General features: G+C 40.7%; 1 protein-coding gene across 2 annotated transcripts in view; it reads right to left on the minus strand.

The window, feature by feature from the left end:
• RAPGEF6 (Rap guanine nucleotide exchange factor 6) overlaps nt 1-17,631 on the minus strand; it is a 120,575-nt gene that overhangs the window by 66,989 nt on the left and 35,955 nt on the right. For both annotated transcript variants that reach the window (XM_065644446.1, XM_065644445.1), the window contains exons 5-6: nt 14,477-14,546; nt 8,948-9,091 (exon numbers count right to left, since the gene is read on the minus strand). In XM_065644446.1, the coding sequence (XP_065500518.1) occupies nt 8,948-9,091; nt 14,477-14,546 (214 nt within the window). The remainder of the gene's footprint in view (nt 1-8,947; nt 9,092-14,476; nt 14,547-17,631) is intronic.

Raw genomic sequence — 17,631 nt, forward strand, 5'->3', positions numbered from 1 at the left:
CACTGACATTTTCTGATGGTGATTTTAACTGAAAATTGCTCAGGATATTCTCAGTCCCTAACTTGGTCCAGAAAGCTTCTGAAGAACATGACTGAGTTGATGCAAATTTCCATATTCTAAATTAGAAAAACGTTTTAACTTGAATACAGAGTTGAAGATGACACCATCCCAGTCCTTTAAAGAAGTCCTTCAGCACTATGTGACATTGAACCCAACGACTCAAACTTACACTTTTTCAGGCTGAAATACAAAATGACCCTTCACATCACTACTTCCCTCTAAGGAGTGATAAACCTAAACCGAAGCAAAAGGTTGAGTTGGCTACAAGCGAGAATACAGCCAGGCTGCTACTCTTCAGTACGACATATTGAACAGAAAGAGCCCAGATGGAAGACAGGAAAGAAAAAACAAATCCACACACGCTACCATCCCCTTGCACGCAGGCGACCAGCTTGCTGGCTACTACCCTGTGGGTTTCCTACAAGAAGCCACTCAATATGTCATTTCAAAAGACTGAAACAATAATGTTGAAAAGAAGGATCTGACAAAGAACTGCAACTTATATGCAAAACGTTTTGAAGTCCCCAAAAAGATGGAAATGTCTTTCTTGGGTGCAGTGATACAGTTATGAGCAGTGGGCACAACCCTTACACATCATTCTCAATCTAGTTTGCATAAGAGGCTCCTTATAAAGAATTAATGACTTTGGAACTGTCACCCAGCCCCTTAGGGTCCATCAAAACGGCAATCAACTCTCTGAACATGCTACATAAAATATTTTCTCAGGCATTTTCCAAGGAACTGAGTTAATTTCTAACCATGGTGTAAATTTGTCTATGCAGTGAAAGGAGTAGGAAGAAACAGATAACTGATTATTATGTGGAGAACACCTTCATAATGACCTGGCTTTTACTTCTTGTGCATGTTATTCTGCAAAATATCTAGAATTTCTGAAAGGTTCTTCTGCCACAAGCTGCCATGAAGCAACACCAAGTACAACAGTGCATCCCTCCCATAGCTCTGCCAGGACCAGCTTAGGTCTAGGTCTGAGCAACTCTCCAGTTCAATCCCAGTTAATGGAGCAGGGAGGTTTCACTGGGAAGGATGGACTGTGCTCAGGATCCATTTCCAAACAGTTCCAGGCTCCCTGGTGAAAGTGCTCATGTTGTAAAAACACTGATGGGTTTGGACTGCAAGTAGGAAACAAGTGGAAAAATCTCCACAAGTTTTTATTGAATTATCACATGGACAAGTGCAGTTCTGCCGCTCTGCCGAGCAAGGGAAGGTCACACAAACCTGCTGCAGGGACAATGTTGTGGTCACGGGGACAACCGTCACCACGGCTTTCCCCAGCACCTGGGGAGGGAGCAGCTGAACAACTAAGTGCTCAAGTTACTTGAGATACAGAAAGGTTTTTTAAAAAAAGAAAGTATTTGAAGCAAGAGAAAATAATGGTGTAAGCACAGGTAGGAAAGAGAGACCAAAAAAAAAAAAAAACACCAAAAAAAAAGAGAGAGAAAACCCTTTTAAAGCAGCTGACAGATATGTATGAGTCCATGTGGCAAAAATTAGCTGCTTCTTCAGCTGTAGAAAAGGTTATTTTACACATAAAAAGCCCTGAAGAAAGATGGGTAAGTCAGCCCTGTCAGCAACCTCACAGCGCAGCTGCCCCTGACAGCAGCTCGGTACCTTGTTGCAGGACCGGAGCTGTTGCCCTGGCAGCACGGGAGGATGCTCGTCTGTCTGTCTATCCCGCCGTCTGTCCTGCAGAATGATGCCACATCCCAACACAGTGCCGTTGCCCATCACTGCAGGCTCTCCCGTAACCAACGAGAAGGGCTGTGCATTACTGCCGGCAGCCAGATTTGAGTAAATACAGGTGCTCGCTTAAAATAAACCCTCCCTAGTTTCAGTTTGATGTAGTTTCATTTGTGCATCACTCTTAAATGCTGTTAAACAGCTGCACATGTCACCTCCAAATTGAGGTGATTTCTGTAATTCACAGTTTATATATAATCTGCTTGTCAAGTCTGGAAAATCTTCAGCGAAACTCCTGAATACAAGATTTGAATAATTACAACCACTTTCATTGTGGATAAATTTGAGTTTACTTGTTTCACATATTGTTATTTTTTAAAAAATAAAGTTTTAATCTGAAAACCACAGATCTTAACAGAAGGGCAGTACTTTCAGTAAGTATTTTCTTATTTTGTGCATAAAAGCAAACAGTCATGACTTGGTTTGGGAAGCACCGGTAGTCCACGGAAATTCCTAGGAAGAATCTGAATGCCTGGCACACTTTGAGGATTTGGTGTTTCCTTAATGACCATCACAACCAGCGACAGACTTTCAAGGAGTCCTTGACAGAAATGCTGCTGACAAAACAAGCAGACAAAAATCAATATGTCAAATAAAATATGAGTGAACGTGGATTTGGCAGTTCCTCCCTTGCTTGTGCATTGCCGTCTCTCCTCCACAGCCGGCTCTGCTTGAGTGCAGCCACAACCAGCCCCAGACTGTCTGCTCAGGAAGTGAATGTGCTGCAGACGAAGCTTCTTTTTGGTTGCAGAAGCAAGAAAACAACTGAAAATGGCAGGAGTTCAAGAGAGATGCAAAGAAGCGAGTGTGCGCAGGAGGTTGTACAGGTGTCGTCCTGCCCGGGCAGCCCAGCTGACAGGGGGACTTGCAGACGCTGCCGCTCTGCAGCACGTGCAACCTGCAAGTCATCCAGCACCGTGCGAAATTTAAGATGGAAATTAGAACAAAGAAGATCTCCATGTTGTAAATATAAACAGTGTCAGGAAGAAGGGACTTGCATTATATTTTTGCATCTCATGACGCCTCCAGAGAGCTACCAATGACATAAATTTCTGTATCTACACAGCAAGACTCACAGATTTCAGAAAGACCCAAATTTTCTTCTGATTCCTTAGTTAACAAAGCTGAAGTTCTGTCAGGTAGTTTAAGAGTGTCAAAAAGAGGAAGTGTGGACAAAAAAACACATTAAAAAAAGCAACAAGCTGAAAAGAGAATCATCCTCCAGCTCAAGAACAAGTGACTTTAGCCACTCAGAGCTCAGCCACAGCCTCGTTAAATTAACTGATATTCCAAATAAACAGATGACAGCTGATGCTGTGTTCAAGTTTAGCAAAAGGCAGCTGGAGGCATGCTGCAAGTCGGTCTTTGTTTTAGATCAATAAAAGGTACCATTTCAGCGTATTTACCTGGTAGTTAAAAATACATTATAAAAGACCCATAGTGGTTTATAGCATTTAAAAGGATTAGTGATAGTAAAGAACCTAATGGGTTTGATCCAGTATATTGAAATGTGACTGAAATTCCTAAATTGTGAGATACTCTATGCTAACTCAAGCCTCTGACAGGATTACATTAAGCAATGATCAAAGAACAAGAAACTTGCCACTCAAGCAGTCTTCAGTGACAGACTTCTCTGAAGATAAATGTTTCTGCAAGGCTTCAGGAAAATTTTTACATGATGCAAGTATTAAGATACTGTCCGTAAAACTTAATATGATAATAAATCTTTCAAACCTCATCATCCTCTTACAAGATTTAAAGAAAAAAAAAAGTGAATTTGCATCTCTGAGAAAGAAGATTACTAGTAAAAGTTTGGTGCTGATTTCTTTATTCTGCTTGACAATGAACTAACAGTTGAAAAAAGTCAAAATGTTGTCACAACTCCACAGAAATATGCATCACATCATACATGCACTATTTTTAGAAATACAAATATTCCTCATTCAAAAAATTACAGAGAGAAAAGAACTGTCAAAAACGTACGTAGGTAATAAATTAGAGACATCTTATTCAAACGAAAAAAGATTTGAGCTTACAGATTTGAGGGTAATGTAGAAGTTTCTATCAATTGTTAAACCCCATTTAGGTTTGACTTCTACAAGAAACATAAGTGCAAAACTTCCTTTATTTTTTAATAGTGAATATAAACGCTTGAACCTTCTACTTTCCGGTTAGTTGATCCAAGATCAAAACAGCAATTTCACTTCTATAAAGCAACAGAACTACCATTAAACATTTTTCCCTAAAAGTATCAACATAAAGAAATCAGCTGTTTTCAGTCTGGCTGTAGTTTTATAAGTACCTGCTGAGTGGACACAAAAGTTCGGAACATAGTTCAACAAAGATGATCACAATTACTTTTTCCTTTTGTAATTAAGAAATACAGTTGCATTACTTATTGGGTCAAGAACTAGACTACAAACTAGAAATGACAAAGTATTTATCTGAGTTGTGATGATGTCCTGCTGTGTGACTCTGGGTTGCTGTGTGGATTCTTATCTACATTAGACAGTCCATGCACAGAGTGCATATCTCCAAAAAGAGATGCAGTCATACTAACAAGTCAGATTTGAAGCACAAACAGGCATAATTAATACCAATGGCACATCTCTTTCTAATCCATTAAGTGTGAGCAAGAGCTTTCTCCAAATGACTCCAGCCTCGCTTTTCCCCACCCAGTCAGGATGACACTGTGGAGGTGACATGAAAATTCAGAGAGTTAAGTGACAAAAATGAAAAAGGCAACAGAGCCCAGAAATGCCCCGGGATAAGGAAATGCCACGTCATTATGGATGCCCAGACCTGCCCCAGGCAGAGCCAGCCATGTGCACTCGGGCTGCCATCGTGACCCATCCACATCCTAAAAACCGCCATTCGAGTAGTGTTTCGCCAAAAACACATTTAACCCCCAACCTTGCTGGTTAGTGATGTTGTAGAAGTGAAAAGCCCAGCACCAGCAGAACCTGGACAGAACTGTGAGCAAAGCCAGACCTCAGGCTGTTCACTTGCCGAACAAGAGCGAGTCTAACACACCTTCTTGCATATGTATTGCGAGAACAAATCTGTGTCATTATGTGCTTTGAAGGTAAAAACAGAAATATAGAACACATATGTTCACTGTATTTTACTGGAAAAAGGAAAAAAAAAACCACACCACATCTCAACTTTAAATACTACTTATTATTCTGCAGACCAGTGCTCTTGTGAAACAATATTGCTCTATGAACCACAAAAATGTTGTAAAGGAGTCTAAATGATAACTCCTCCACCAAAGAAGCCCACAAGATGACACACTTTTAACATTAGTTCATTCAAAGCAAGGCGGGGGGGAAATGAAGATACCCACCTTAATTTGAATATCAACTGTCCTGAAGATATACAGTTAAATTCAGTACTATGGCTCTTTTGCCAAGTAAAAGGCATAAGAGAAAGGAAGAGCCTCAAAGACGGTAACAATCATTTCAAATATTACTTAAAGTATCTGCATACAAATATTTATTTGATGGCCATTCACAGGGTTTTCTACAGAATGAGTTCCAGCAATAACAAGCAGGGAACTCCATGTGAGAAGCAGATGCAAGCTCATGTCACAAGCTAATGGGTAATTTTTTTACAAAAACAAAGATTAACCTTAATTCTAGAATCATTTTGGTTGGAAAAGACCTTTAAGATTATCAAGTCCAACATGAACCCACCCCTGGCACTAACCCACGCCCCTCAGAACCTCATCTCTGTGTCTGTTCAACCCCTCCAGGGATGGTGACTCCACCACTGCCCTGGGCAGCCCGTTCCAGTGCCCGACAGCCCTTTCCGGGAAGAAATTTTCCTAATATCCAATCTAAATCTCCCCTGGCACAACGGGAGGCCATCTCTCATCCTATCGCTGGTTACTGGGGAGCAGTCCCAGGGCAGCCGTTATCTTGGCACTCTGTGGTGTGACCCCCAGGGCTCATGTCCTCAACAGGCCTGGGCGAGGGCAATGGGGCGAGGGCAATGGGGCCCGGCCTTGCTCATACCCATCTCCAGAAGGGCCCGCAGCTGATCCCGCAAGGCATATCTGTCTCCGCGTCCGCTGGCTCCGCCAGCCCCGCACTCCCGCTCTGTCACACCGGCCGCTCCGCCGCAGCCGAGGCCCGACCGCTCGCACCGGCGGCTCAGGCGGCAACGGCCGCGTCCGTCACCATGGCGACCGGACGCCCCCGCGCGGCAGCCCGGAGCGCTCGCAGCCGACCAATAGCAGCTCGCTCCCTCTCCCCCGCGCGCCGCAGGCCATTGGCCCCGCCCCTCGGAGCACCCCCCCCAGCCTCTCTGCCCCCTCAGCCCCTCAACCCCTCTGAGCCCCCCCCAGCCCCTCTGCCTCCCCAGCCCCTCTGAGCCCCCCCCAGCCCCTCTGCCTCCCCAGCCCCTCTGAGCCCCCCCCAGCCCCTCTGCCTCCCCAGCCCCTCTGAGCCCCCCTCAGCCCCTCAACTCCTCTGAGCCCCCCCAGCCCCTCTGAGCCCCCCCTCAGCCCCCTCTGGACTTTAACCCCCAGGTCAGATTGATCAGCTCCCCGGAAGATGACAAGTGCTACCAAGCTGCTCAGCAGTGTTCCATAAAATACATTAAATAAATCATAAATACTAATCATAGTATATTTAATGCACAGAGATTTACATTTTAAGGAGTTGATGGACATCGCATAGATAATCCCCCTTAAAAGCAAACGCAAGGAATCTTCTATTTAATCATGAAAGGAAAAATTCTGAGCTGGGAGAAAACACCAAATTTCAACACCTATAGCATTTAAGTTTTCTTTAAAAAGCAGAAAACTACCCATGTCTGAGAGGTGAGGCATTTAAAAACTTAAACAGTGTCACACTGAGTCCTCCAACATCACAGCACGGAGTCCCCGCAGAGCCTCGACCCCGAGCAAGGAGGGTCCCCAAGGTCCATCACCCACCGCCTGCCAAAGGGCACTTAGCACCAGGCTGGAGGGTGAAATCCAACACTGCCTTCATTCATCGGCATGATGAAACCTGCCGCCGAGTCTGTAAATTTTTCCCACTCGGGCAGAAAACGTTACTGCAAGTTCTCCTCTAATAAGAGTTTCATTCAAAAAGCCTCCCCTCCTTATCCTGCCCATTCTCACATGAGCTGAGATGAAGGGCCACATTATAAAGTCTGTTTTTCAAGACCAGCCATGTATGAGCAGACTCATATAGGTAAGAGTTAAACCTAGGCAGAGAACGAACCATCCCTCAGAAAAATTCATTATTTTATCGGATTATAATGGAATATGGAAAATATAGGCACCCAATTTTTATTTACTTGTCAAACAGGCAGCTGGTTATCGTGTTTCAATTTCTTAGTCATCTGTTGAGCTACAAATTACTTTCGATACACCAAGTACTGCATGACACTTTCCAATTAGGAGCTCACAGTCTACAAAGCAAGGATTGGTATTTCGGTTCAGGCTGCTGAAAACCCAACAGCTTGCAGATTTGCTATCAGAGAGGTGGTTGTTCACTCCTTGCCACTTAGCACTCGTTCATCCAGGAAAACACCTAACAGCATTAACAGGCCTCTTTTTATATATCCCTAGTTAACTGACATAAAAGCAGACTTAGAAATATGCTGTTGATTTATCAAGTTTATACCGTTTCCCATCAAATGCTGAAGAAGCCACTAGATTTGCAACATGCAATTACGCGTGCAGACACACGCATGTGCTCCATGTAGTTGGTAACATAAAGAAATAAATCAACATGAAGTCCTAAGGAGGACATCATTTGTTGACTAATCACAACTCTGCAAGTGTAGCACACTGACTCCTTGCATCAATAACCTACAATCTCTGAAATCGTTCAGGAAGACGAATAACTTGGTCTTTCTTAGACCAGAGATGCCGAGTCCCTCCAGGCACACAACACAGGTATCACCAGCATCGGCTGCTCCTGGGATTCTTTTCCTCTTAGCGACGAAGTCTCAAAATTATTTCCTGCGAGCTTATTCATTATCACAAACACCAAAGAGACAGATTTTGTCATCCACAGACTGGAATTTAATTCCTAATAAAGCCTTATGCACAACTGCCCAGAGGATGAGGATCCAACATCTCATTTCGTCAATAACTGATTCAGATTACTTACTAATGACAAAATCCAACACGTGACACTTCTTGAAATGAGATGGTGGAGGACCTTAAACTTCAAGCAGCGTATTCTCTTCCTGTCACAGCAACGAGAGCTTTGCTGCTTACAAGACTGCACACATCAGATATTTTGAAGTGTATCAAGTGAAAGAGGCTTTGTACCTTTTGAGGAGATGAAAAGGAAGATGGGCAAAAAAGGGGAGAAATTGAATTTGTTTTTTCCTGTGCTTGAAGACAGATTGTGTACTTCAACATTAGTACTGTTTTTTAACCTTTGATTTTCAAAGCAAATCAAAATATCCAGAACAATTATTTTCAATGAAATAATCTGTCTGGATCACAGGTATACCCTGCTACCAAACAGGAAGTCTGTATGTGAAAAATAATGGTAAAGATTAACCTCCATATAAAGGCATTGTGGCCTTGAAACCACAGCCGTACGTGCCTTCACACAGCGCAGATTATACAGTCTGATTTATTTAAGACTAGCAAATGAGTTGCCGTTACTCTTTTTGATGCTTGAATTACCACTATGCTATTTTTAAGCAAGTAAACACAACCAAGTACAACGATATTCTTAATGTTGTATTGAACAGCATTCACGATTGATTAAATTCCAAACCATAGTTCAAATTTATTAAGGAAAAAAAAGAAAACCACCAATTCCTACATCTTGCCAAAAGAACTCCAGGTCATACCAACAAAAACCAAGAATGACCATTTCTCCATCCAGCAAATATTTTAACATTTATTTATAGCGTTCAACTGAAAACCCCTAAACCAAAACACCTCTTTTCTAACTAGTGCCTGAACCTTTACTTCCACCTATCCTGTTAAAATCCAAAGCACTCTCCTGCTCCCCAACAAGAAAAAAAGTGTTGTCGAAAGTGACAAACATGGCAAATTTCATCTCACCAGCTTTTCTCAATAAAACCAAGGGCAGCCAGCCACACAGACGGCATGATGCCAAGGAGATGGGCCAAGGCAGAGCAGACTCACCGACAAGTAGCTGCTGGAATCCACGTTATCAGTGATGGTCTGACGCTCGCCCCTCTGGTTGATCTTCCGAAACCTCCGACGGGACTGCCTGATCGGGACTTCTCTTTGCAAGATGTTTTCCTCATTGTCCTTGGAGTTCTCCACCTGAAACACATGTTCAGGCTCCTGGTTAAACATCCAGTTCTTCCATAGCACCGAAAGTCGATGGAGCCGTATGAAGCTCATGAGGAAGGAACAAACAAGTTCAGAGCAGTTAAACTTGTCTTGAGAAAACGATTGCAGACATTTCGGAGAACCACTGCTGCATGTCTCAGAACTACGTTATTACAATGAGCCGGAGGCCACAGTTTCCTTCCAGGAAACAGTTTTTTAAAAAAAAGGTAGAAAAGGCACACGTATCCTCTAAACAATGTCACTCACCAGTAGAAAACGCTTTTACGCCCACACGTACCACACACGTTACAGACACAGTTCGTTTCAAGTGTATCTTCGACACAGAAGTTACTATTTCTTTGAGTATTCAGAGTCTGCTAAAGGCATTGCATTATATCCTATTCTTATTGATGTAATTTTTAAAAGTGTAACTTGTTTCCAGTACCAGTCACAGCTGAACAACTTTAAATACTCCAGCTTTTTCTAAATAGCTACTTCAACTATGTCATACTGACTTCTAATCACTTCCAGCAGATTAAGAAGAAATAACTGTAATCTGATTCAAATCTTAATGTTAAATATTATTTGTGACTAAACATTAAAAATCAGGTAAATCTATCTTGTTAGTAAAAGCCAACATGAAACCTTTTGATCTCGCTAGTTCCAATTCCTTTTTTTCTATAAAAAGCAGTCTCATCCTTTCCCATTTCCTTCTGATGTTTTGGAAAAATATCTCCTAGCAGGAAGCAGAACAGACGTGCATGAAAACAGGCAGCAGCTGGGCAAGAAGCTCCTCTACTATACATTTACTATATAGGAGTTTATACTGTCCTCAGTGAGGGGGTTTTTTTGTTGTGGTTTTTTTTTTTTTTTTTCCCAAATTTCACTTGAAAATCCTAAACATAAGACTTCAATACTGGAACAGGAGAAGAACCTCTATGTGGTCTTATGCAGCCTTTACGTCCTGTACTTGGGTAAATTATCTCAAAATTAAAATTCAAAAGGTATAAAGAAATGAACAGACAGGAACAATAAAGTAACAAAAATACCTAAACCATCACAAAAGCAAGATCTCATCTACTTTCCACATCACTTTTTCCAAATAGCTAAGTCTGTCTGAGGTCATAGGAAGATGCAAGCAGCTGGGCTTGCCTTATGGGTTATTTTTAATTCCATAGAGAAAAATATGCAACCACAACATAGGTTAAAGATATAGTTAAAAAAGAAGGGTGAACCTGATACCACAGTGTTGTCAAAAAAGCAAGAAGAAAAGCAGAGTTCTCCCAGAAAGGGACAACCACACTTTTCACTAGAATTTTACTACCTGTTTGCAAAGGCACAGAACAATGAGCAAAGATATCCAGCAGCACCGTTGCTGTAAGCATGATGGTATAAGGACGTAAGAAAAAAAGAATATACATATATATACACACACATATATACACAAGGCATATAGGTTGACAAAAAAATAAAACAAAAAAATCCTTTTAAATAAACCACTTAGTATAATTTTAAAAGTAGCAAGACACTGGATAGAGAAGCCCTTCTTCACCTAGCATAAAATATGGATTTCTAGTTAGCAAAATGTGGCTCCCAAATTATACAGAAGGCTTCCAGAATTAAGAAAATTTGGTTTTGTACAGTTACTCTATTAAATAACCAACATCATGTGGATTTCCTTTATAATTTTTGTATGTGTGCCAGAGTATGTGAGCCCCTTCAATAAATGCATTATTTCCTTTTTTCTCTGTGTTCAGTCCTACAGGATCACAGAAACTAAAACAAGTGCTGAGTTTCTCCAATGTAATGGACTAACCTGGACACCGAGGACTTGTTGGAGTGGTCAGACAACAACTCTTCCAATACTGTGAACCCTTATTTAATAAAAATAACTTTTCATTTTGGGACTTCTTAAGACTGAAGTAAAACAAACACTCGGTGAAAGATGAAGTTATTTTTCTTCCACAATTCTAACTGAAAACTAACAAGTGAGCGTAAATGTATTATTTGTTAGCACGAAGGCAAAACAAGCAACTGCTAGTGGAAACTCAAACTGAGACCAGCTGCTTCCTTCGGTTATTGCCACTGCTGTGACAAAAAAAAATTAAAAAAAAAAAAACAAAACAAAAAAAACCCAACAGAAAGCAAGGAAAGAGCTTCACACTACACAACTTCCAGTTTAGTACCACCCGCACCATCAGGATTTTGAGTGCAGACAACCATTGCATTGTTTGTACTTATGATTTACAATAACGTACAAAAATGAGTTTTGATACGCTGCACATCAGCAGGTCAGGGCTCCCTGGCACTGCTCATCACTCGGCCATGCTTTGACCTGCTTAAAACCAAAAGTTTCTGTTGGCAGAGAGCTTATCCAACCTCCTCACATCCCCCTGAACGGGACAAACACTGGTACGGAGCAATTCAGCATCTCTGTGGATGCTGCGCGCTGTGTCCTGGTGTGGGAGCACAGGGGGGACCAGGCCGCCAGCTCAGATGGACGCTGCTGCCCCGCAGACTTTTATTATTATTTGATTTTCAATATGCAATGAGAAGTCCAGAATAGCGTACTAACCAACTAGTTTCTAATCAAGAATGCTTCCATACAGCCGGCTTCACCCACAGCACTGGCTGCCACGTAAAAATTGAGGAGGATTGTAAGACTGTCCCCAAATCCACCGTGCAGTCCGTGCCACAATGGAGTATTTTCTAACTTCAAATATCACGCTGTCTTACACTTACGATCTGAAGAAGAAAATGAAAGCACCAAGGAACAACAGAAAGGACACTTCAGTACACTGAGATATGCTGCAATTCTGGGCCATTTTCTTAAATGATAAATGGGCCTATTATTAATTCAATAGATTGCTCAGGCTCCAAAAATATGAGCTACAACATTCATTCACACACTGTTATCCTCATTAACTTAAGTTGACCACACTTTATGGCCTTTAAAATGGGTCACTTCCCAGAGGATTTCCACTACAGAGCTGATTTACATTCTAACAAGAAGGGATAAGGGGGGTAAAAAAAACCAACATACACAACAAAACAAAACAGTCAGCAGTAGAGAATGATGGTGTTCTTCAACTACACTGAAGTAGCTAATTCTTTTGCTTGAAGATAAAAATTCCTTATGTATCAAACCTTATTAGTATGTTGCAAATTAAGAGAAAATAAAAGAATATAAATTAATAAGAATTAATCATGGAAATGAAACTCAAGTACACCTTGTGTCAGCACAGAACATTAGCAAGGTGCATACCATCACACTGATGCTTTTTTCTCATCCCATTTGAAGTCCTACCTAGAAAACTGACAGTTAACAGTATCTTTAGCTAAATTTACCTGTAAAACATGAAAATAAAAATAATGAAGAAACAATTTTGTGCTTTTAATTTTCTGATTTTCCTACAGAAAAAAATATAGTGAAGTTCCAGAAAAGGATTTAAGGTACTTCCAGGTATCTCTATACTCTCTATATTCTCAGTGGGATTTAACTACAATTACAGAAAGTTCAAGAGGTTTAAAACACACAGGATGATTGTCCAGGTTGTGCATTTGCCTGCAGGGACAACCGGTTTCTCCGAAGACTGTGACAGGGTGCTCCTCTGAAAAAACTCAGTTTTAGCTACTCAAGCTATGCATACACAAAACTCTTTGGTTTCTCAATAAAATATTTTAATAAGATCATTTTCTCTCCAGTAGTACACACTACACAGAAGCTACTTTTTAATTTGCATCTTGTTGTTGGTTTGGTTTGGGTTGTTTGTTTTAACAACAATGGTGACAAGGCCAAATAAGGATGGGTATGAGTTGTATAACCCATTTGTTAGTGAAACCGAGCCAAACAGACCAAATTCTTCTTCTGTTACATCAACCTGAAGGATTGCAGAGATTCGAGAGGTCTATATATGACCAAGTGAGTGAGCGTTTGTCATTCTTGCTACAACATGCCAGGAGCATTGAGGTGTCTGGCCCAGCTCACCCCATGCCTGGCTCACCCAGGCCCGGCTCAGCCGAGGCCCAGCTCAGCCCAGGCCATGGACTCGGGCGTACTCCGCACGTCAAATCCTTGGCAGCAGCAGTTAACAGGCAAAACTCTGAAGCAGCAGCAGCAAACGAGAGTGCCTGGGGCATACACATGACGTGGCTGCACACATCATCACCCAGGCAGTCCTGTGGCACCCCTCAAGGCATAGATCTCCCCCCCAAACCTCCAGCTTTGAGAAGAGGCAGGATAATTGGGAATACACAAATGAACTACTTCACTCCAGAGGACTGATGTAGGCTTCCTGCACGCTTACCTACGCTCACTTCATGACATATCAGACTGTGGCTTAAAATGTGCTGCAGCAAAGAGCAAATTACTGATGCTGTCAAAGCCCGGGAGCAGAACCGGACTGACGCTGCACAGAAAGAACGGCACAAAAGACACCAAACGTACTCGGTACAGGACATCGCTGGCATCCACAGCTGGTAGCATATTGCGAGAAACACATTTCTCATAGAAGCTGAACATTTATGGACTCAATGAGTAAGAGACATCCTCAAATATTAGTTCTATTTAGTGTTACCATATCTAGATATAAGGGAGCTAAATCGATAGCAGTTTAGAGATCTAAGCCTGCTTAACGGACATGTGGCTTCCCAGAAAAACAAACATTTTTATTCCAGCTCTATTAGCAAGATCTCATAAGATCAAAATTGAAAGAGATCTTCTAGTGTCCCCAGCCACACTACTCGGGTACAACATTGGTCTGCATGACGGAAACGCAATCCTAATATTCCAGCTTGTGACGGTATGTGTACATCAACCCGGGAAGGACTGAGTTACAATCTATTGGCACATACGAACTCAGTAGTGTTCTGAAGCAGAAGGAAACTTGGCCATGGAAAAAGCTGATGACGACTAAGCTGAAAACTCTTATGTTCCTTCTCCTCTTACTTAAAAGCCTTCATGCTCTGTAGAACTGCAAAGGCGAGGACTAAGAAGGCCTTTCCTACCAGATCCAGGATGGCTGGCATGGCTGCTAAAATGCAATGAAATGGGGCATGGGGGTGTAAATAAAATATTCGAGATAGTAGTCTATCATTGCCTCACTCGGGAATGCTCAACTCAGCCATCACTGGTAGGCTTTTGAAACTCAAGTAAGCATAATTTTAGAAAGAATGACCTAATCATCACCATTTACCCATCTAGATTAAATTTACATAGCTATTGCTGTACGATAGCAGCCATAGGTATAATTGAAATCAAGGCAATTTTGATGCAATTTTATAGAATGCTTTACAATAAGCTTTCTGCTATAAAACAGAAAGAATTTGCTGAAACCAGCAATAGATTTAAATACATTTGGAAAAAATCTGTCTTACCACAATCATTTCTGAAGGCTCCAATATGATACATTCGCATCCTCGTTTTCCTCCAGACTGCTTGCCAAAACTAGAGTGGGATGAAAAAAAAGCAAATGAAAAAGAATCAGATGAACAGCCTATTTTACCTTTTCAATAATAAAAATAATTGGCAATGGTGTATGTTACAATATCCTTAAAAACAAAAGAGGACAAAGAAAAATTGATGAAAACTATTGTGTGAAAAATTCTAACCAGATAGCACCATTATCATAATATTTTATTTACTCACCACCTCTCATCATTCCCTGCTATGTAAAGCCCTAACATAAAGAATGTTCTTTTGTAAAATCATTATTGCAGATACTCAAAACCACTCACAATGCATTTCAGTGTTGACAAGAAAACATTAGTAAAATTTAATTAAGCATTAAACAGGCTTCGTAGAAACAAATATACATAAATTCCAAGAACTCCGAAGTACTACTTTGCACGCAGTATTTTTAATGACAGGTCCCTCAACTCGATGTCACCCCTTCATCCTCCCAGCAAACGGGAGGACAGAGAACCTGTTCTGTAAAACCGAGCCTTAACTTGGGGCCTCTGTCTTTACGTTGCTTCTTGTACCATCACAAGGAGCACATCATAGTGACAGGTTCTGTTTAATAAATACGAAAAAACACAAATGCAATGAAACACGATGGGCAGTGTAATGCAGGAAAAGAGGCTAAAAGCAATGTGATGTGGTTCAGCTGATGGACTCTAAAAGGTGATACCTTCAGGACACCTAAGGACAGAGGTGACTTTAGGGAAATCAACTCTGGAGAAGGTTCCACCCAAGCAGATCTGAGGGTGCTGGAACTACCAGCAAGAAAGAGCTCAGCGAGATACCTGGGCAGGGGGTGGTGGTGTTACAGACCAATAACCTCTTTAATCACTTAATTTGTGACTGTAGGAACACCTGGAATTGAAAAAATCTCTGGCTTCACAAAGTAACTTTGTCTTCACTATAGACCTGTTAGCTCAAGTTAGGTACACTCGATCCATCCCACCAACTGAGCTCAGGTGACAGCGATCCCATACAGACCTTAAATTAGAAAATAACTACTTGATTAACAGCATTGTGGCTGGATTAGCAGTCCAGTAGCTGTAGCTGCTGTGTTACAAACTCACTGTCAACAGCAATGACATTCTAACACAGATCAGCAGACGAAATAACTCCTGAATCAGTTAAAGCAGAGATTAAGGTGTAAATTAGAAGGAGACTAAGACAAGTGGGGAGACAAATCCTGAACAAGTGGGTCAGCTCCATCTATTTCATCAAGGTTATGCTTGGAAAGTACCTGTGCAACTCCAGCCACACAAAACATATTATTACGTACACGGTCATCTCTACAGCAAATATGCACTGAAACACCACCACTTTGTACAAAACATCTAAAAGACTCACGCTTATAAACTTTTGTTGGATATGTGCATTTTGGGGAAAGGAACTTAAGCAACTGAACTGTGAAGTTATTCAAGTGAAGCTTCGGATTATTTCAACAAAGAAATTATCAGTGTAATCTGTTACAATAAAGTATTACAATTTAAAGCAGCACAGTGGTTTAAACTGTCAAGTTTTGATTTTGCTAATGGTCTACTAAAAAAAAAAAAAAGGAAAAAATCTTTAAATTCCATGGTTGCCACGGAATCATAAATGACAACTGATATTTTCTCGCCCCATGCTATAGCAGGCCAGAGAAGCACAAGTTTCGTGTTAAAAACTGGCATTTTCACACACCTATAGTGAGCAACTCATCACTAAAATTTTCACGCCTTCTTTCATGTGCTTTCCATGCAGTAAGTGATCCAGGCACGACAGTCTTGTGTGTTGGCAATATATCTAAAAGAATGGCCAAACTACTTCCGCTGTTACAACAAAGTTACTTTAATTCAGAAAATACAGAAATGTCATTTTTCAAGTAAGCTCAATATAAGCTCTAACTTCCAGGTGAACTGAAATTCCATGTTACGATTTCTCCACAAACCAAAAACCAAGGCAAAGCCAACTTTGCCAAGTATCATTTGCAATTGCAAAAAAAAAGTTAAACAGTTCTAATTAGTTTTCTATTGTATCAAAGAGAAAGACAAGATTTTTTCCCTCAAAATTCTAAAGTAATTACGTGCAACTAGAAGATACCGTTTTTGCAGCTTTCTAAAGAGAAATAATCATTACCGGTTTTGTCACAAACAGATTACTGCTATTGCTATATCCCCAGTCATTCGGAAAAGCTACAGTTTTCTGCTGAAGGTTGTTCAAGCACTGTATTTTTATTGTGTAACAACAATTTATCAAACTACTGGAGGTTGAGGGAGGGTTGTTTTCTTGTTTTGTTTTACATAAACACATCCATGAAATTCAGCTCCTGTCAAACTCCCCCCTCTGCTTATGTTCCAACATTTGCTAATTAAGTAATGGCTGTAAATACTGCCAGGAAAAGAACACCGCATGTAGCAAAGGTCAAGCTCTTGGCACTATCATTTCTGGTCCATCAAGCACTTTACAACAACTGAACGCTCAGAAAAGGATTATGTTCCAAAGACAAAACTCACCCTTCTAATCCTAAAGAATACTCATATTTACAAGTCAATAGGTCAGGTTTAATTATTTCCTGGTGTGCATCATGAGATGTTTCATCAATTATACCACAACAGAGCTCCTTCAAAATGAGGAGGTGTCATATGTTTTTTCCCCAGCCATAACTACCATCACATTTTAAAAACAACAATTTTCAATATTCTTCTTAATTAATATACCCGTCATGTTTTAGAAACATGGATTTTAACTTTCTTAATGACTTATTCCATATTTTTCTCAAGAATACAAATGTGTAGCTTCTCTATCATTTAAGAAGTTTTCCAATGTCAGTATATTTCATTAATCTGCCAGTTTTAATCAAGGCTTCAAAATAATGTTCATTCCTAATTGTCTTGTAAGATTACACAATGAAATGTTTAGAATAAACAGAAACTCAGCCCTGAAACAATTCACCGGGGAAGACTCTTCAGTAGTAATAAAGAATAAAACATCATTAGCAAATACATAAGCAAAGATGTACATCTGTTTCTCTAACTTACAGAAGGTGATAATGTATGACGTTTGCCACAATTATATATTTTTTTCTTTTAAACTA

The sequence above is a fragment of the Caloenas nicobarica genome, chromosome 13 (genome assembly GCF_036013445.1).
Source record: "Caloenas nicobarica isolate bCalNic1 chromosome 13, bCalNic1.hap1, whole genome shotgun sequence".
Taxonomy (NCBI): domain Eukaryota; kingdom Metazoa; phylum Chordata; class Aves; order Columbiformes; family Columbidae; genus Caloenas; species Caloenas nicobarica.